General features: G+C 40.3%; 1 protein-coding gene across 6 annotated transcripts in view; it reads right to left on the bottom strand.

Moving 5' to 3' along the window:
* The window catches only part of cpt1al.L (carnitine palmitoyltransferase 1A (liver) like L homeolog), a 36,562-nt gene extending 16,504 nt beyond the window's left edge, over positions 1-20,058 (bottom strand). For 2 of the 6 annotated variants that reach the window (XM_018224267.2, XM_018224271.2), the window contains exons 1-9: positions 19,901-20,058; positions 16,388-16,556; positions 6,463-6,626; positions 6,056-6,195; positions 5,418-5,589; positions 5,125-5,226; positions 4,078-4,215; positions 1,997-2,074; positions 548-655 (exon numbers count right to left, since the gene is read on the bottom strand). In XM_018224267.2, coding sequence (XP_018079756.1) covers positions 548-655; positions 1,997-2,074; positions 4,078-4,215; positions 5,125-5,226; positions 5,418-5,589; positions 6,056-6,195; positions 6,463-6,603 — 879 coding nt within the window. In that variant the 5' untranslated portion in view covers positions 6,604-6,626; positions 16,388-16,556; positions 19,901-20,058. Of the gene's footprint in view, positions 1-547; positions 656-1,996; positions 2,075-4,077; positions 4,216-5,124; positions 5,227-5,417; positions 5,590-6,055; positions 6,196-6,462; positions 6,627-8,555; positions 8,689-16,387; positions 16,557-19,488; positions 19,639-19,900 lie in introns of those variants that run through there. The other 4 variants (XM_018224270.2, XM_018224268.2, XM_041569651.1 and 1 more) reach the window with 4 other exon arrangements.
* Positions 20,059-20,508: the final 450 nt, after the last annotated feature.

Below are 20,508 nucleotides of genomic sequence, written 5' to 3'. Positions count from 1 at the left end.
TGTATTAGAGCTCATCCACATAACTTATTCCAGCACAAACAAAATAACTGCCTTTTGCACAAATCCTGCATGTAGAGAGACATGATGTCTGGCGATTTTAGTAGTGTGAGCTCCAATACATCTTCTAGGCAAAAGGAGCCCCCCAATCGGATATATTGGATCTAACTGTCAATGATTATCTGACACCCAACTGCTGCATGAAGACAGAATGAAGAGAAACAGATGCTGAGAGAGGGATATTGAAGAAAAACCTGATTATTTCAGGAAGCGTACACAATTTTTAATTGATTGTATTTAGGAAGTTTCTTATTTCAGTATGCTGAAGCTTGTATTTAATTGATTTTCGCGATAGTTCCCCTTTAATAGGCAGTTCAAAATATGGGAGCCCTCCACAAGTAAATGCTGGAAAAAGGAAACTACTGCAATTACAATAATTAATAATAAAAGTCAACATGTGCTTTAGTAAGCAGGCCTACAGTAAATCTTACACATAAATTCCATACACACATTAATATACATTATTTGCTACGGTATATATTTTTCTCACCGGCTTCAGCTCTTCACGAGTGAGCTTCCGTCGGTACAGTAGGATAGCATGTACGGTGTTAGCTGCACGCGCCGCTTGAATTGGAGTAGGAGTAACATACAAAAAGTCCTAAAGGAAAACAGGAAACAGATTTTGATTTTAAAGGAAAACTACACCTTCAAAATGAACACTTAAAGGGATCCTGTCATATGAAAACATGTTTTTTTTCAAAACGCATCAGTTAATAGTGCTACTCCAGCAGACTTCTGCACTGAAATCCATTTCTCAAAAGAGCAAAAAGATTTTTTTATATTCAATTTTGAAATCTGACATGGGGCTAGACATATTGTGACTTGTGCCTGCACTTTAGGAGAGAAATGCTTTCTGGCAGGCTGCTGTTTTTCCTTCTCAATGTTATTGAAGGAGTCTCTGTGGGACATGGGTTTTTGTTCTTAGATCTGCCAGGCAGCTGTTATCTTGTGTTAGGGAGCTGTTATCTGGTTACCTTCCCATTGTTCTTTTGTTTGGCTGCTGGGGGGGGGGAAAGGGAGGGGGTGATATCAATCCAACTTGCAGTACAGCAGTAAAGAGTGATTGAAGTTTATCAGAGCACAAGTCACATGACTTGGGGCAGCTGGGAAATTGACAATATGTCTAGCCCCATGTCAGATTTCAAAATTGAATATAAAAAAAATCTGTTTGCTCTTTTGAGAAATGGATTTCAGTGCAGAATTCTGCTGAAGCAGCACTATTAACTGATTCATTTTGAAAAAAAAATATTTTCCCATGACAGTATCCCTTTAAAGCAACAGTTTATATCATATTAAGTGACATTAAAGAATCTTACCAAACTGGAATATATATTTAAGTAAATATTGCCCTTTTACATCTCTTGCCTTGAGCCACCATTTCACTATGGTCTGTGTGCTGCCTCAGAGATCACCTGACCAGAAATACTACAACTCTAACTTTAACAGGAAGAAGTGTTGAAGCAAAAGACACAACTCTGTCTGTTAATTGGCTCATGTGACCTAACAAGTACGGTTTGTTTGTAATGTTTGTATGCACAGTGAATCATATGATCCCAGGGGGCGGCCCTTATTTTTTAAAATGGCAATTTTCTATTTATGATTACCCAATGGCACATACTACTAGAAAAGTGTATTATTATGAAAACATGGTTTATTTACATGAGCTGTTTATGCAATATCTTTTTATAGAGAGACCTACATTGTTTGGGGGGTATAGTTTTCCTTTTATGGTAATTCAGGTAAAGTGTTATGTCACGCAACACTAAGTTGCCAATAAACACTATAATTTGGTTGGAATTTTGGAAATTTTGGACCAAACTGTCCCTCCACTAGTAAATGGAATCTGCAACTTAGCAAATAAGCACCTAGTTTTGACACATCATATAAAACAGCAAGCTAAATTTTGGTATACATGCATTAAATAGTAACATACACTCACCATTGCATAATAATTGCTATTCACCATTATCGGCCCTCTTCCACGAAGGTAAATATATTCTTCCCACCAATCACTCACCTAAAAAAAAAAAATAAGTATAAAAGTATTTAGGTTTATAAATATTTGAGTCAGTTTAGGCATATAGACAAAATGGAGTTAGAAATGGTACTGATAGAAGGCATTGCTAAACTTTACAAATCATATTTAGGTGGATAAACAAAGCTTAGTGTAGCTAGAGAAGTGAATTTGTATAATACAAGGCTTTTTCAAATGGCAGCTGAGGCCCAGATAAAGCCCTCTGTCATGTTGCAGGACTGTAAAAGTTAATAAAGCAGGCCAAGGTATCATGAAATACACTTTCTTTACTAGAAACAGATAGTTTACTTCTTAGTAAGGTCTGGAACCAGTCATATGGAAAGGGATCAAAAACTGTCTGACTGATAAGAGCCTGTGGGGGTGTGGAAGCCCATGGAGGGGGAACTTAAAGGAGAACTAAACCATGCAATAAGAAAAGTCCCTTCCCACTACCCTAGATACTTCCCCCTCCCTGTACAGTTCATTTCCCCTGAAAATGCCCCTAACACAGTACTGACTTATCGGTGCAGAGTAAGCACAGTGGAGCTCATGGGCGCGGTCTTCCGTTTTTTTTGGTATTCTTTGGATCCTCTTTTTTTTCCAGCACTTTTGACACATGTGCAGTTGCTATGTACTGGAAGACTGCTCCAACTGTGCATGAAAATACAGCAAAGAGATGGAAGATGGCGCCCATGAGGTCTGCTGCGCTTACTCTGCACCGATATGTGAGGACTGTGTTAGGGGACACTTTCAGGGGTAATCAACTATGCGGGGGGAAAGCAGGGATGAGGTATTATCTAGGTAGTAGGTACGGGCTTTTCTTATTGCGGGGGGTTAGTTCTCCTTTAAGAGTTCACAAAATACCCATCATAGGTGATGTGGAGGTCACACTATAACCTATACTCAAACATATTTATCCTCACAAAACCCATACCTGTTGTACCAACAGTATAAAAAACTGGTGATGGGTTCAGTGAAATATTAGCTTTCCGCACATGACTTGGTTTGTGAATATCTGGACAGGGGCAGGTCACACAGTATTGATGTTCAATATCTACGGAATCCATGGGAAAATTAATAACCAATGAATATAATATAATTTCTCCATCATGTCCCTGTTAGGACATGAATGCTGGTAGGAAGAGTGTTTTTAAATGACATTAACCCTTTAACTACTAGAGTACCTGGTTTCTTTAATCGGCAGTGGGAGAAGAATAAAAATGGTGGCAGCAAGTTTTGTATGAGTTTTATGGGTGTTGGTTGGTGTTCGGGGTAGGGATGCACTGAATCCACTATTTTGGATTAGGCCGAACCCCCGAATCCTTCGCAAAAGATTTGGCCAAATACCGAACCAAATCCTAATTTTCATATGCAAATTAGGGGTGGGAAATAGAAAACTTTTTTTACTTCCTTGTTTTATGACAAAAAGTCACAAGATTTCCCTCCCCGCCCCTAATTTGCACATGCAAATTATGGTTTCGGATTCAGTTTGGCCAAAAGGATTTGGCCGAATCCTGCTGAAAAAGGCCGAATCCCAAACCAAATCCTGGATTCGGTGCATCCCTAGTTTGGGGTGCTGTTGGGCTAGTCTAATCTGTGTGCAAGCTGTGTGAGAGGCTGAGCTAAGGACCCCTGATAGCCACACCTTAAGTCACGTGCAACTGGTAGTACTGTAATCGTGACACCCTCCAAGGGACTTCTTTTGGCCCAAACCGCCCATATTTATACATGTTGAGTAGTGATGTCAACTAACCGCTTAAGAGTGATAATGACCCACTCCAGGTAATTTTGAGACCTTACTTTATGTTAACATTTACAATAAAGATTCATTGGGTTAGTTGACATCTCTGCGCGAGACATGTAAAACCCCCTACTCTGTATAAGATGAATATTACTACAATACAATAAAGGAAAGACATCCTTCTAGCTGTATGACTAGCCATTGTATAACTGGAGTGATAATAATCCATGTAAGGGTAAGGGGTATAGAAGGATAATGTTCTTACATAGTTGGAGGCCCACCAGGATTTTAGCTTTAGATACCACTGCAATCTTGGAGCCAAGTTCACTTCAAAATCCTTTGCAAGTGCGGCCATTCGTCTGAACTCTTCGTCATTCATCAGTGGTGTAACAGAGTCCAAGAACTATAAAGACAAATAAAATGTATGCTTCTCTACGTGGAAAAAGCAATGTACAGGAATCCAATAGCTACAAAGATGGATCTAGATTGCAGACACCCTGGCTATAAGGCCATTGCAATATACATGCATTGTTCGGAAAATGAGGTTGGTCTATACTATAAGCTGATGCTACAGGGCTGATTATTAAATGCTAATTGCACTGGTTTCTGTGCTGCCATGTAGTAATTATCTGTATTAATTACTAATCTGCCTTATATTGTGACATTTCTATTCTATGTGTACTGTATATTGTGAGTGGGTCCCAAAGCTCAGTTAGTGACAGCAGCACAGAGCATGTGCAGTGAATCAGCAGAAAAGAAGATGGGGAGCTACTGGGGCATCTTTGGAGACACAGATCTTTACTGCTGAAGGGCTGTGGTTGGCTTGGGCTGGTATAGAAACCCAATCACATAATGTATAACATTTCTACCTTACTTCTACTTCTTTAGTTAAGCTTTAGTTCTCCTGTAAAACCCCCATATACCCAGATAACCATCTTCCCTCTTTGCACATTATGAAAGATGCTGTTTACAACAACTACAAGTACCTACCGAGATACCAAGTAATTCTCCTAGTAATGTTTGGATGACTGAGGGCACTGGAAGTTTTAAGCAGTAGTAAGAGTAAAGGTGTCTTTACATGGGCCAATCCCATACTGATCCAATTAATTGTCCCACAGACTAAACTTGAACATGAACCCTCACAGAGAAAAATTAGGAAAAAGTCACCTATTGGAAAACAAAGAAAACTCACGGACTATCAGACAGAATAGGAGATCTAAATGCTTCTTCTTTGAAAACTTCCTCGCAGACCTCAATACAAATATTTTCCTGTATTGTTTATATCAAGACATGCTTTCCTTAGCAAACGTACCCGTTGCACTGTATCTTTAATTCCTGGAACAGGGAGACGGGGCAGTACTGCTTGGTAGCTGTATAGCATTGGTTTGCGACCCGAAAAAATCTTTACCAAAGCCTATTATGAAAAAGAAAAGGGAACACACCAGTAGATAGAATTAAATTACACCTGATGGGTTAGATAAATACAATTATCCAGTAGCAATGTTCAGCACCAGAAACATGGCGTGGTTCTTAGAGCAATGCAGACCTCAAGTAATAATATCCTTTACAGTTGCATCTTCACAAAAACATGGATTTAGTACTTACCAACCACAACTTAGTGGTGGCTGACATCTTGCCGTGTTGCTCATACATCCATCCATGATAGGATAAGAGTTGTTTAAGAATAAACCTCATGGTCATAATAAGTGCAAACCAAAGTCCAGTAGAAAATAGGAGGGCACTTAAAATGCTCTGGCCTTGATGAGAAAGATAGCTACTGCAAAATTGAAGGGGAAAACACAAGAGCAATTTATAAGAAAGGCAAAGCACTGATATTATCATGACTGTATTTTAGACACTGTATACAGTTGTAGATGGCTAAGTGCTCCTTTACACGGACTACCTGGAATTCAGCATGCTTTCTCAGGGTTTGTAAAATGCTTCACTAAAATTAGGGTTTTATGATCCTTATGAATATTTTATCTGCACAATTTCATGTAAGAAAATGACTGCAACACTGGGAAACTTACCTATGAAACAGTTTGACTGTTGGGAATCATGAGAGACTAAATAACTCCCTACTCTAGGGAATCACATCTAGATACAGCAATAAACCATCTGTGAGAGTAAACTTAATTCTGCTCATACATTTGGCAGAGGCATACTTATCTCCTCCTGTTTCAATCCTGTCTCTTAAAAGTACACCTTCTGAGAAGTCGGTAACATACGAAAAAAACCCATACCTTACAGGCAGATGTTCTTTAATCTTTTCTATCATTCCCATGGATGGGTCCACACGAGCATACAAGGTCCCCATGATAGCAATAACGACAAAAAGCCAGCTTGATGGGCTAGCAGGGTAAACTCCAGTGATAAAGCTATTCTGCAAAAAGAACACAAAAAGAAAAATAAATCAACGTATTGACATTTAATAAATCCCTTTAGATGATGACTGCATTGTAGCTGCATTGTATAAGATCATTGGTTAAATCAAGTGGATAGCTCCCATACATGATCCTATCCTGCTGTGTAACTGACCTGCTGTCTCACGGTTTATTCCCACCTCCCCCAGGAACTCTAACAATGTAATTTGTTGGGAAAGATTGATTGAAAAACTGGCTTTTTATGGCTCTAAGATATTAACATTTACCTTTATCCGGGCAAATTTCTTCTTCCATGAACGTAACCCAGAGAGGTAGACCTGTTTCAGTGCTTCATGACTCAGACGGAGGTCAATACCATCAGGAGTAACTGTAAACTGAAATGCCACGGCCTGGTGGGCTTCTGCCATTTTGGTTCTTAAAGTCTGTCAACCTGCAGGAAAAAAGGGCAAAGGTGGTTTAAGCCAATAGAATCTGTGCCCTCAAATACATATGACCACACAATGTTAACAGAGAAAGTTCAACAGGAAAATAATCTTTCAGAATAATCATTATCTTTTTAGTTCTTCATGTGTCAAGGTTAGGGCCCCTGACCCAAAGCTACTAGCCAGTGGTAGAAATGATAAGCAGGAGATGTCCCTGCCTTGTATAGGTCACAATCTCTTAATATTGCATTTCCAGCAAACCATTGGATAATCCAAGGTAAGGAACTTGCATGGCGTGTGCCTGAGCCCTCTAAAATCGGGTACGGTGCGCAACAGTGATGTCACTGAACAATATGCTTCTTAGAGTGGTGGCAGACGGGGAAATTAGTTGCCCAGCAACAAATCTTCTCTACTGCGGGCGACTAATCTCCCCAAATGCCTTCCCGCCGGCAAGAATGTGAATCGCCAGCGGTATGGCATACGTATCGCTTGTGAATTCCAAAGTTGCCATTGTGAGGCAACTTCGAAAAACGAAGAATATGAATCGCTGGTGGGAAGGCATACGTAGTGCTTTGTTTTCCAAAGTCGCCAAAGTTGCCCCACAAGGAAACTTTGTGCAACTTCGGGAAAACGAAGAATACAAATTGCCTGTGGGAAGGCATACGTAGCGCTTCGTTTTAGACAGTACCCTCACGAGGAAACTTCGTGCTACTTCGGAAAACGAAAAATACAACTTGGCAGTGGGAAGGCATACATATCGCTTCGTTTTCCGAAGTTGCCTCTCTAAGAATGTTCAGGCAACTTCAGAATTCTGAAGGCATTTGGGGAGATTAGTCCAGCAACAAATCTTCTCTACTGCAGGCGACTAATCTCCCACTACCTTTAGAAAGTTTGGGGACACTCATTGCTTTGTCTGGCTGCCTAATCTTCTTCCAGCAGGTACTGATTGTGAACCCGTTCCAACCGGACGTAGGCCCAGCAGTGCAGATAAAAATAAATATAAAAGAAAACACAAGTAACAAAAAAAAGCTAGATAATTTGCCCCTTGTATCGCTAGGTGCACCCGAGACCCTGTTTAATTGTTGTATAATTCTAAACATTTGGGAGTGGGAGTAGCCTAGAAGGGGGGCTTGTGGAAAGTGCAGCCTAGGGGCCTCACATCCTATTAATCTGTATATGGCCCTTGTGAAGGAAACAGTTTACAGTGTAATATGATTTTTATATTATAAAAAGGATGTTTGTAGGTCATTGTTAGAGTAGATCAAATATGGATCCCATACCTATAATGAATATAACACGATTTTTCTTTTCTTTTTTCTCATTACAATTGGCTGATTCTATCTATTCTTGCCCATAAAAAAAAAAAAGAGCAGCAAAAAAGAGTTATGTAAACAGCAGGATAATCAGGCCCCTGATATCCATTATCAGCAATAAAACACTCCCTTTTCCGTCTGGGATCATAAAAGTTACGTCACAGCTTGCTTTCAAACCCAATGCTCCTCAAAGCAATATCATAAAAGGCTCTAGTTCCACAAGAAGACTTGAAGCTGGCTGAATTGTCACAGTTACAACAAATGAAAGAACTAATTCCCCTGTCGGAGTCATTGCTATGTGTGCCATTGCCCTTGTTTCACAGAAACAAAATAACCTGCACATTAGTTTCAGCTGAAGTGCCTTAAATCTAGGGCTTTTTCAGGGCATTGTTATATTATTGAAGATGCAATTAGTTATCACAGCTTCATTATTAAAAGCACCTTATTACAACATGCCCTGCTCTCATACGAGAGCCGTGTGCTATCAGTTGTCATCATCATCATCACTAAACAATGAATCTTGTGAAATCCCTGGCAACGATTGCTGGCACAGAAATAAGAGGTGTTTAGCATAATCAGACACATAGAAAGAGAGAGACAAGAGAGGGGTCACATGGAGCTTACTATAATATGAGAGTTCCCAGCAGCAGCAGCAGCCATGCTTCCTTCATCAGCTAATTGAGGGTGGAGCCAAGCACACAGAGCTAGGGCAGGCACAGGATTTGGCTGGAATTCTGATGTCATCAGAGAAGGGAATTATGGGGGGGGGGTGGAGTATGTTTGCTCAGGGAGATCAAAAGCAGGAATGCCCATACATTACTAATGTGAGGTCTACATTTAGGGGCAGATTTATCAAGGGTTGCATTTTGAGGTTTATGGCAATTTCTAAAAACTCCCATGAATTTGAAATTCGAAGAAAAAAAAAAAAAAAGCCACCAATCGAAATATATTAAAAAATGCGAATTTTTTAAATTCGGGTGAATAGGATCGAACTGCAAACTCAAATCAAATTCGTTTTTTTTTTGTTTTTTTTTCAAAAGTCCACCGTACAACTCCAAATTGACCAATTCGGCAGGTTTTAGATGACGAATAGTCGAATTTGAATTCTTAAAGGGACAGAACATGATGAATTTCAAAATTCTAATTTTTTTAATTTTTTTTTTTAAAAAAAATTCAAATCGAATTTGGACTATTCCGTAGTCGAATTACACTAAAATCAGTGTGCAATTTGAATTTAAAAATTTTTCAATAATAAAGCTGCCCCTTAGTGATGATGTCCCATTATGAGCATTGTTAGCATTCTGCTACATGGAAAATATTACTTAAATATTGATTTATACCTTTGATATAAATGAATAATGAGAACATTAACATTTAACAAACAACTATTTCTTATGTAACCTTAACTTAATAAATATCTGAATAAAATATGAGGGTGATTTAGACAAGCTGTTTGTTGACCGTAACTTAAGATCTACTGATCCTGAGCTAAAGGTCGACTGATAGATCCTGATCTACCTTTTTTGCACCCCTGATCTAAAGGAAACAAAGTTTTACTGCCACTCATAGCTAGATGGTGCAAGGCGGAGGGGCTGCAGGAGAACTAAGTAATGGTGGCCATAGACGTAACAATTGCGATCTTTCCTGGAAAACACGTCTGTTTCAATACAACCGTGTAGAGCAGATATACAGTAGAAACAATAGAATTCTACATGTATCTGACGATTTAGCACCAACAATGGCCAATGTTCGGGTGTCTTTAAAGGCGCCTGAGCAAAATTATCTGTCCAGCCGATCAAAGAGCCGACCAATATCCAAGTCTTCAGACGATATCAGTCAGCTCGCCTCTCACCATACAGGCACTGAATATAGTATGAAAATTTGTTTTGTTCGATGTTATCGGTGTGTTTATGGCCACCTTTAGGCTGATGCCAGATGAAGTGCCAGTGCCATATGTAGTGCCAGGAATGTAGGAGATCTGTCAGTCTCTGTGCACACATTGGAGCTCGTTCATAAACAGAATGATTTGCACAGTGAACATATTTGCCCTGCATGGCTGGTGCATTTGTGCAAACATAACTGCAAAATATTATTTGTTCAGCAATTGTCCTTATGAGCTTTTGAAATATAGTATAGCTGTGACTATTTATGCACGTGCCACACCTCTGGTGTAAACCGAAATTATCACCAACATTTACCAGGCACCAGCCACCCTCACTCAAACACCCATCTCATCTGGGAATATTGCAATGCAGATCTCGCCTCGATTCACAAAACAAGTAAAGACGAGCACAGCACAAATAAATACGTGCTACGCAAAATTGATAAAACCCATTCTGGGCAAAAACTGCTTGTGTCTGCATTTTCTGCTGAAATCTGCCCATGTGCGCAGTGTAAAGCTGGCCATACATAGGGAAATCCGCTCGTTTGGTGACCGATATGCCCACCTTGAGGTGGGCGATATCAGGCTGATCAGAACGTGGGCCCTAGGTCCCTGCAATCGTATCACAAAGAGAAGAATACGGGCGGTCGTATACATAAGGAACCAATGCGCTACTAGATCAGACGGGATTTTTAAACCCGCCCGATCTATATCTGTCAAACTTTTGGCCAGATATCAATCTGGGAAGCCTGTCGGAGGGCCCCATACACTTCCCAATAAGCTGCTGGCAGATTAAGTCGGCAGCTTATTGGGCATTGTAAGGGGCCCTCCGATAGGCTTCCCTGATTCCCTATATACTGTATCTGTCCATGTATGGGGGCATTAAAGGGGTGGTTCACCTTTAGATTAACTTTTAGTATGTTATGGAATAGCCAGTTCTAAGAAACTTTTCAATTGGTCTTCATTATTTTTTTTTTAAAGTTCTTCTTCTGACTCTTTCAAACGGGGGTCACTAACCCGTCTAAAAACAAATATTCTGTAAGGCTACACGTTTATTGTTATTGCTTCTTCTTATTATTCATCTTTCTATTCAGACCCGCCTCTTTTAATATTCCATATTCTCACTCAAATCAGTGCATGGTTGCTAGGGTAATTTGGATCCTAGCAACCAGATTGATGAAATTGCAAACTGGAGAGCCGCTGAATAAAAAACTAAATAATTCAAAAACCACAAATTATAAAAAATGAAAATCAATTGCAAATTGTCTCAGAATATCACTCTCTACGTCATAGTAAAATATTTCTCAAAGGTGAACCATCCCTTGAAAGGAGAATTCAACCCTGTAATAAAAAAAAAACTTTTATTACAGGTTTGAATTCCCCTTTAAGGCAGACCATATTCACGCCCATCATTACACACAGGCGTGGCATCTGTGGGCAGGACTGGCCTTTTCTCCACTAGCAGAGCAAACACCTCATCTGCCATTAGCCTACAACTTCAAAACTACAAAAATGTGTAAGCAGAAGTATAATAAAAAGTATTTTGCAGTAAAGGGTTCCCTCACATGACACATTTTTTATTGATGGGTTCACAAGTCCTTAAAATGAACCTCTAATATGATGTAAACACGGATATTCTCCACCAATTTGCAACTGGTTTTCATGTTTTAATTATTTGGGGTTTTTCAGCTTTTTGTTTCTCTTCAGTTTGCAATTTCAGCAGCTGTCTGGTTGCTGGGGTCTTGTTTACCTTAGCAACCAGCAGTGGTTTAAATGAGAGACTGGAATATGTATAGAAGAGGGTCTGAATAGAAAGATAAGGGATAAAAAGTAAGGATGTACCGAATTCAGTTCGGTATTCGGCCAGGAATCGGCCTTTTTCAGCAGGATTCGGATTCAACCAAATTCTCTTGCCTGGCCGAACAAAAACTTAAAGGGGTGGTCCAACTTTATGTTTACTTTTAGTATGTTATAGAATGGCCAATTCTAAGCAACTTTTCAATTGGTCATTTTTATAGTTTTTAAATTATTTGCCGTTTTCTTCTGCCTCTTTTCAGCTTTCAAAGCTACAAATGTATTGTTATTGCTACTTTTTATTACTCATCTTTATATGCAACACTCTCTAAAGGTGGCCATACACAGGCCGATAAAAGCTGCGACAGACCGTGTCGGCAGCTTATTGGACCGTGTATGGGGCCCCCCCCGATCGAGATCTGGCCGAAAGTCGGCCAGATCTCGATCGGATGGGACGAAAAATCCGGTCGGATTGCGGCCGCATCTATTCATTGATGCGGTTCTGCGATCCGAATGCCCATTACTATTCGTTAGGATCCGATCGTTGGGCCCTAGGGCCCACGATCGGATCACCCCGATATTGCCCACCTCAGTGTATGGCCACCTTTATTCATATTCCGGTCTCTTATTCAAATCCATTCATAGTTGCTAGGATCATTTGCACCCTAGCAACCAAATTGTTGAAATTGCCAACAGGAGAGCTGCTGAATAAAAAGCTAAATAACTCAAAATCCACAAATAATTAAAAAATTAAAACCAATTGCAAATTGTCTCAGAATATCACGCTCTGCATCATACTAAAAGTTAATGTAAAAGTGAACAACCCCTTTAAAATCATATGACTTTTTGTAGTATAAATAAAATTTTAGGGTTCGGATTCAGCCAAATCTTTCACAAAGGATTAATAATAATACAATTGTAAGTTCACAGAGCAATTTTTTTTTTTTTTTTAGCTTCCAGGGTGAGTGATCCCCATTTGAAAGCTGCAAAAATGTAGAGGAAGGCAAATAATTCCAAGTCTATAAGAAATAAATAATGAAGAGCAATTGCAAAGTTGCTAGGAATAGGCACATTATATAACACAGTACAAGATAACCAAAAGGTGACCCAGCCCTTAACTTCGGAAGTGCTCAGATTTCAGTAGCAATGTGCTGCCTCATGAGATAATAGATAGCTATATGGGGCAAAGGTTACAACTCACATATTTAAGCAACGAATTTTAGCACACCCACTAGCAACAGGGTGTGGAGGTTTCTAACATGCCCTTGCTTACCTCCATGAAATAGGATTTAATTGGTGGCATAGTCAAACAATCAAACAACAGTTGTGCTCTAGCTTTTATGTCATTGTTTGGGTTTCACAGTTACATTAGGAAAGTACAATAGAACAAGGACAGAGCGGTGGAACAACAATGGTTAGCACCGCTGCCTTACAATGCTAGGCAGGGCACTATTTGTAACTGGGGATACCCTCTGAATTATAATCACTTACCTAATACCCCGGGCTGGTGCTTCTGAGAGCAGAATACTGAACTGACCTGGGGTACTTCTATACATGATCCTCTTCTGCTTCTTTCTTCTGTTGCCCTGGGCCAATGCAGGTGCAGAAGAGGTAAAAAAAACCTCGGCTTTTTGCTTAAAGGAGAAGCAAACCATAAAGTTTAAAAACTCCTATCCCCCTACCCTACATAGACCCCCCTCCCCCCCAGCCTAGCTTCTACCCGAGGGCAAATGCCCCTAACTCTTTACTTAACCCTCGATGCAGATTCTGTGTTCACAGGCGGCATCTTCTTCTCTTGGGTAATGTTTGAGACGTGCCGTATCGGTGCAAGCGCAGTTGGAGCATTTTTCTCGCGACAACTGCGCATGCGTCGAAACTCACGGAAATTTCAGAAGCACTGGGAGAAGACCCAAAGATTACCAAAGCGGCCCATGAACTCCGCTGGACAGAATCTGCACCGAGGGGTGAGTAAAGAGTTAGGGGCATTTGCCCGGGGTAGTAGCTAGGCTGGGGGGGAGGGGGGTCTATGTAGGATAGGGGGGTAGGGTTTTTTTTTTTAACTTTAGGGTTTGCTTCTCCTTTAAAAATTGGCTTATCACTCTACTGCGCAAGGGAAACCCACCAAGAAGGAAGAAGCAAACAAAGAAGATTGCAAGGTGGTGCTCATACAGAAATATTTGGGTCTGGAGCCGCATTGTGGCTAACAGAAGCACCAGCTGGGGCATCAGGTAAGTGATTAAAATCAACAATAAAAAGTAAGCAATCAAATGGCACGCACAACAGCAAAATGTGTTACATTGTCTTCATTATTATCACTGGGAGGTGCCTAAAATGTTACCGCCCAGTAATTATAATTCTGTCCACCTCTGTATGTTCACTGTCTGCTATGAGAAAAGAAACAAGTTCTGCATAGTAGTGATGTGCGGGCGGGCCCACTACCCGCGGGTTTACCACTGCTGGTTACCGGTTTTATTACGCTTACGCTTAGGTCAATTTGAATGGGACGGGTCATATATGTGTGTTTATTAGAGAGGTTAGTGCAAATACTTGAAGTAGCCACTTATTATTACAAATGTCCAAGGAAGCAAAATAAAGACAAAGGAGATCCTTTAATGTCCTAGACATGAGCCCACCCTAAAAAAAATGTGGCATGCCCCTCAAATGGTTGGGAAAAAAAATGTTACAAAAATCTTTAATAGAACTTTTGAAGGCAATCCCGCTTATTAAAAAAATATGAAAAAACCCCAGTGTTTTTTTACAAGTTTTCGTCATACAGGATAAGATGTTACGGACATAAGATTGAGGAGAATGTTGCTTCATCTTATCAGTTCGCCAGGTCTAAGGTGGCAAAGAGAGGCAACGTTGTGTAAAATTTGCACTTTAATGAGTAGCGTTCCCCATAAGCGAAGATTTGCCTGGCGATAATGAGCGAAACTACACTAGCGACGGTCTCTTTCATCCTCTATGCCAGTTAGTAAATTGGCAATGTTCCTGCAGATTGGATTTCTGGCAAATTTTCCCTAGCGACAACCACTTCGCTCTTTAGTAAATCAGCCCCATAATGTTTTTACATTGGTATTTTCACGACTACATGGATATCTTGGGCAAGTGCCTTCTCATGCTGCAAAAGTAGATAAAAGCAATGCTCCAGTTCTGTAATAACCAGCCTGGCCACTCAACATGGTCTTATTGCTAAGCAACTGTAGCAGCTCTGTAAGCAGATTTAACATTGACCCGGCACTTTGGTGAAATAAAAAAGGAGTTTAAAGCAGAGAGGCTGCCAGCAAAAAGGATTGGGATAGGAATATATAAAAAGAACTGGTACAGGTATGGGACCTGTTATCCAGAATGCTCGGGACCTGCGGTTTTCTAGTAGACTACAGGTCATGGCACACGCTCAGATTTGGGGAGATTAGTCGCCCAGTAACAAATCTCCTCTTCTTCGGGGCGAGTAATCTACCCGAACAGCCTCCCGCCAGCTAGAATGCAAATCTTCTGCGGGATGGCACTTGGAGCGCTTTGTTTCCAAAGTCAATTGAAGTTGCCTCACGAGGAGTTTAGTCGCCCCGAATCCGAGCATGTGCCCTGACTCTTAGGAGCACATTTACTAAGGGTCGATTTTCTAAGTGGTAAAACTTCGAAATTCGATCGAATTTTGGCCTATTCAATGGTCGAAGTACCCAAAAGTTTTTGAATTCGAAAATTCACTTGGACCCTTAGTAAATGGGCCCCTCAGTCTACTAGAAAATCATTTAAACATTTAATAAACCCAATAGGCTGTTTTGCCTCCAATAAGGATTCATTACATCTAAAGGTGGCCATACACTGAGAAATCCGCTCGTTTGGCGATGTCGCCAAACGAGCGGATCTCTCCCCGATATGCGGGCAATATCAGGCTGATCCGATCGTGGGCCCTAGGGCCCAACGATCGGATCCTAACGCATGGGAAACGGGGGTCGGATCGTGGGGCCGCCATGCGGCCGCGATCCGACGGGATTTTTCGTCACATCCGATCGAGATCGGCCAGATCTCGATCGGTGAAGCCCGTCGGGGGGCCCCATACATGGGCCAATAAGCTGCCGACACGGTCTGTCGTCCCGTGTATGGCCACCTTTAGTTGGGATCAAGTACAATCTACTGTTTTATTATTACAGAGAAAAGAGAAATCATTTTGTTATAATTTGCATTATTTGGATAAAATGGAGTCTATGGGAAATGGCCATCATTATTTGGTGCTTTCTGGATAATGGGTTTCCGGATAATGTATCCCACACATGTACAAGAGTACAGCAGAACTGAAACTTTAAATAGATCACACAGCCATGTGAAAACAAAAATGCTAATTCTGCACATACAGTTTATTGTAATAAAAACCACAGCTAAGGTACAAAAGCAAACAGGGCTTGTGACATGTTCATGTGAAAGCATACAAGGAGGTATGTGCAGCCATAGTCTCCAACACTGCACCATGTGTGGAGTACAATCTTGCATGTTTCACAAGTACAGAACTATACAAACAAAACCGATAAGGATACAGCATTTATATAATAAGGCCTGATGCCCTCAACCAACCTTCTGCACAGAATTAAACCATCGGAATCAAAGCCCTCAATTACGGATCTGCAATTTGGCTCCAAGTTATATAGTAAGAGAAAAACCTGCAGGACAGTGAAACAACTGGAATAATTATACCCAAGAAAATCTTATCTGTTGCGGCACAATACCTTATCTCATAGCATAAAAAGCTCCAGTCTCCTTCATTTCACCCCTCCGCTCTTACCTGTGTCAGAGAGCTGCAGTGTGTAGGCAAGATGTGAAGCATCCAAGCTGCTATGGAAGAAGCAGGAGCATGCACGGCTCGCTTTCCCTTGAATCAAGGTGAGCCCCGCACAACAGGTTTGTCGTGTTTGCTCTAATCAGGTGAACGCCTCAGTTCTTAACTCCATGGACTATAAGGAAAGAAAAAGGAGGAGTGAGCCAAGGGAAGGCAAGGAGGTGCTAAACAGGAGGGGCCACAGCAAACAAGTCTAACTTGCACATTCCCTCATAGAATCATGGAAGAGGAAGGAATTTGATCTTTATCAAAAGGGACAAAATGCAAGTTTAAACGGGTCGTTTACCGTCTAAACACTTTTTTTCAGTCCTATTACCCTGGCTGGTGCTTTTCTTCTGTCAATCAGATTGGCAACCAGCAGTGATACTACGTTTCCTTGTCCTTTTTTTTCATAAAGCTATTATTTCTGGTGTATATTTTGATGACAATTAAACTGAAAAGTGGGATTTATGTACAAGTATGGGATCCCTTAATTACGGGAAAGCCATCTCCTAAAGACTCCATTTTCATAAAATAATACTGATGTTTACTTAATAATAAAACAGTTCCGTGTACCAACCAAGATATAAATAATCCTTATTAGAGACAAAAATCCTGTTGGGTTTAATTAATGTCTCAATGATTTTAAGTAGACTTAAGGTTTGGAGATCCAAATTATGGAAAGATCCTTTATCCAGGTCTCGGGCATTCTAGATAACAAGTCCCACACCTGTACTAATATAGGCACACAGTAGGCGATCTTCTAAAGACTCCATTTTAAACAAATTATTCAAAATGTAAAAATGATTTAATGTTTCTCTGTAATAATAAAACTATTACCTTGTGCTTGATCCAAACTAAGATATAATAATCCTTATTGGAGGCAAAATAATCCTATTGGGTTTAATCAATGTTCCAATGATTTTTAGTAGACTTAGGGCTGGGAAACACTGGGCGATTTGGGGAGATTTAGTCGCCTGGCGACTAATCGCCGCGACTTTTCTCCCCGAATGCCTCCCCTCGCTCTGCGCCTGGCTAAAATGAAAAATCGCCTGCGCTAATCACACGCGGCGATTCGTTTTCCGAAGTCGCCCGAAGTTGCCTCACGAGGAAACTTCGGACGACTTCGGAAAACGAATTGCCGCGTGTGATTAGCGCAGTCGATTTTTCATTTTAGCCAGGCGCAGAGCGAGGGGAGGCATTCGGGGAGAAATGTCGCGGAAAGTCGCGGCGATTAGTCGCCAGGCGACTAAATCTCCCCAAATCGCCCAGTGTGTCCCAGCCCTTAAGGTTTGGAGATCAAAATTACGGCAAGATCCTTTAGCCAGAAAACCCCAGGTCTCGAGCGTTCTGGATAACAGGTCTCATACCTGTACTGATATAGGCACACAACAGGCCATCTCCTAAAGACTCCATTTTAAACAAATTATTCAAATTTGAAAGAATGATTTACTTTTTGTCTATAACAATAATAATCAAACAATAAATACATTGACTGCACACGATATAATTAATCTTTAATTTTAAACATACATGGTCTCATATTGCACTCAGTGGAATTCCCATTCATTCAATTTTATTAAAAAAAAAATCAGTCTTCTCAATTGATCACCAACCACCAATTCATGTAAATAGATCATCAATTCATAGGTTATAACAATTAATATACAATAAGTTATTCTGCATCAATTCATAGTTCATATGAATTATTATTAATCATTCATTATAATTAATCCTTATCAGAGGCAAAATAGTCCTATTGGGTTTAATTAATTTTTAGTACACTCAGGGGCAGATTTATCAAGGGTCGAATTTCGAAGTAAAAAAATACTTCGAAATTCGACCATCGAATTGAAATACTTCGAATTCGAACTTTTTTCATCAGATTTGGGTATTCTGTGGTGAATCAATCGAACGCTTTTACTTTGACTTCAAAAAACTTAGAAAAATGCTGTAGAGGTCCCCATAGGCTAACATAGCACTTCGGCAGGTTTAATTTGGGGAAGTATTGAAGTCGAAGTTTTTTTAAAGAGACAGTACTTCAATTATCAAATTCGAAGTCGTAGTATCCTATTCGATGGTCGAAGTCTCCAAAAAATTACTTTGAATTTTTTTACTTTGAAAATTCCCTCCAATTCACTTTGACCCTTGATTAATCTGCCCTTTAAGGTTTGGCGATCCAAATTACAACAAGATCCTTTATCCTGAAAACCCCAGGTCTCGAACATTCTGGATAACAGGTCCCTTAACTGTAATAATATAGGCCCACAGAAGCCATCTCCTATAGACTCCATTTTAAACAAATTATTAAAATTTTAAATAATAAGTTCCTTTTTTTTCCTATAATAATAATAATAATAATAATAATAAAACAATACCTTGACTGCAACCAAGATATACTTAATCGTTATTGGAGGCAAAACAATCCTATTGGGTTAAATTAATACTTAAATGATTTTTAATAGACTTAAGGTTTAGAGATCCAAATTACGGCAAGATCCTTTATCCAGAAAACCCCAGGTCTCGAGCATGCTGGATCACAGGTCCCTTAACTGTACTAATATAGGCCCGCAGAAGCCATCACCTATAGACTCCATTTTAAACAAATGATTAAAATTTTAAATGAGTTCCTTTTTTTCTATAATTATAATAATAATAATAATAATAATAATAAAACAATCCCTTGACTGCAACCAAGATATACGAGGCAAAACAATCCTATTGGGTTTAATTAATGCTTAAATGATTTTTAATAGACTTAAGGTTTGGAGATCCAAATTACGGCAAGATCCTTTATCCAGAAAACCCCCGGTCTCGAGCATTCTGGATAACAGGTGCCATACCTGTACTGATATAGGCACACAGTAAAATGCATTGGCACAGAATAAGCATAAAACCATATAAAACACAATGGTCACAAGGAGATGCTCGAGCAGCACAGGCAGAAAGAGTTAAAAAGTCCTTTTGCTTTGGAATGTGTGCCTGACCTTACACCTCTGTTACTGGCTCACCAGACAAGCTGGAGAAACACACTGTCGAGATGCAGTGGAGCACATCATCCTCCCTACCTTGCTTACTAGACTGAGACCAGGCCAGTATGAATTAAACCAGGAAGTCACCCAGCAGTTCCGTGTTTCCCCTTTACATAAGCAGCAGCAGTAGCAGTATGGGAGATACTCAGGTAGTGCTGGCAGCGGATGTTTAAACATGGCATCCTGAGATTAAGCAAAGTTTCAGCCCCACAATGCACTGCCTGATAGACAGAGACCGTTAGCCAATCATCTGTGTGCAAGCAAAGCAATGGGGGCAGCAGCAGCTCCTATTGGGGGGGAAAGTGTGAAGCAATTTCAGCTCACTGGTCTGATTATTGATTTGAACACCAAGCTGCATTGAAGGGGACATATTGTATCCCAGTATTCTATGCCCCCTTGCTTTAATTGGCCCCTCACTAAAAAAAAATGGCTTAAAATGCAGTTTTACCTCTTAAACCCGTCATGATTTTACAGCTGCACGGAGACGCTCTCTGTTCCGTATCTAAAAGACTGAAATCAGGGGTTTGCGACTTCTCTCACCCTTCCACAGGAAGTGGTCATGACTGAGTGACAGCCACAACCCTGCAATAGCAGCCCGAGTCCCGCCTCTCTGCTCCCACCAAGCTGCGTCACAGTCCCACTGCTCATGGAAGTGCAGCTTTTTCTCTGAGCTATTACCTCTCATTCCCATTAAAGAGTCACCTACCTATTATTCAAGGTCAGGGAGGAAAAGCAACTGGCTGGAAGCAGTTTTGCTTCTGTTAAAGCTGGAGGGCCCCTTGCTCACATGAATGAGCATTCTATTATGTCCACTGAGGGCTGAATTATTATTTCCTGAGGTAAAAATGAGTAAAAAGTGTAACCAAATGTTACTGGACCACACAGCAAATTAATTTTAGGGCCCCAAAATGTCCTGAGGTTGACGTGTTTAAAGGGATACGGTCATGGGGAAAAAAAATGTTTTTCAAAATGAATCAGTTAATAGTGCTGCTCCAGCAGAATTCTGCACTGAAATCCATTGCTCAAAAGAGCAAACAGATTTTTTTATATTCAACT

This window comes from Xenopus laevis, chromosome 7L (assembly GCF_017654675.1).
Source record: "Xenopus laevis strain J_2021 chromosome 7L, Xenopus_laevis_v10.1, whole genome shotgun sequence".
Classification (NCBI taxonomy): Eukaryota; Metazoa; Chordata; class Amphibia; order Anura; family Pipidae; genus Xenopus; species Xenopus laevis.
This window is presented reverse-complemented; position numbering and strand designations above follow the sequence as displayed.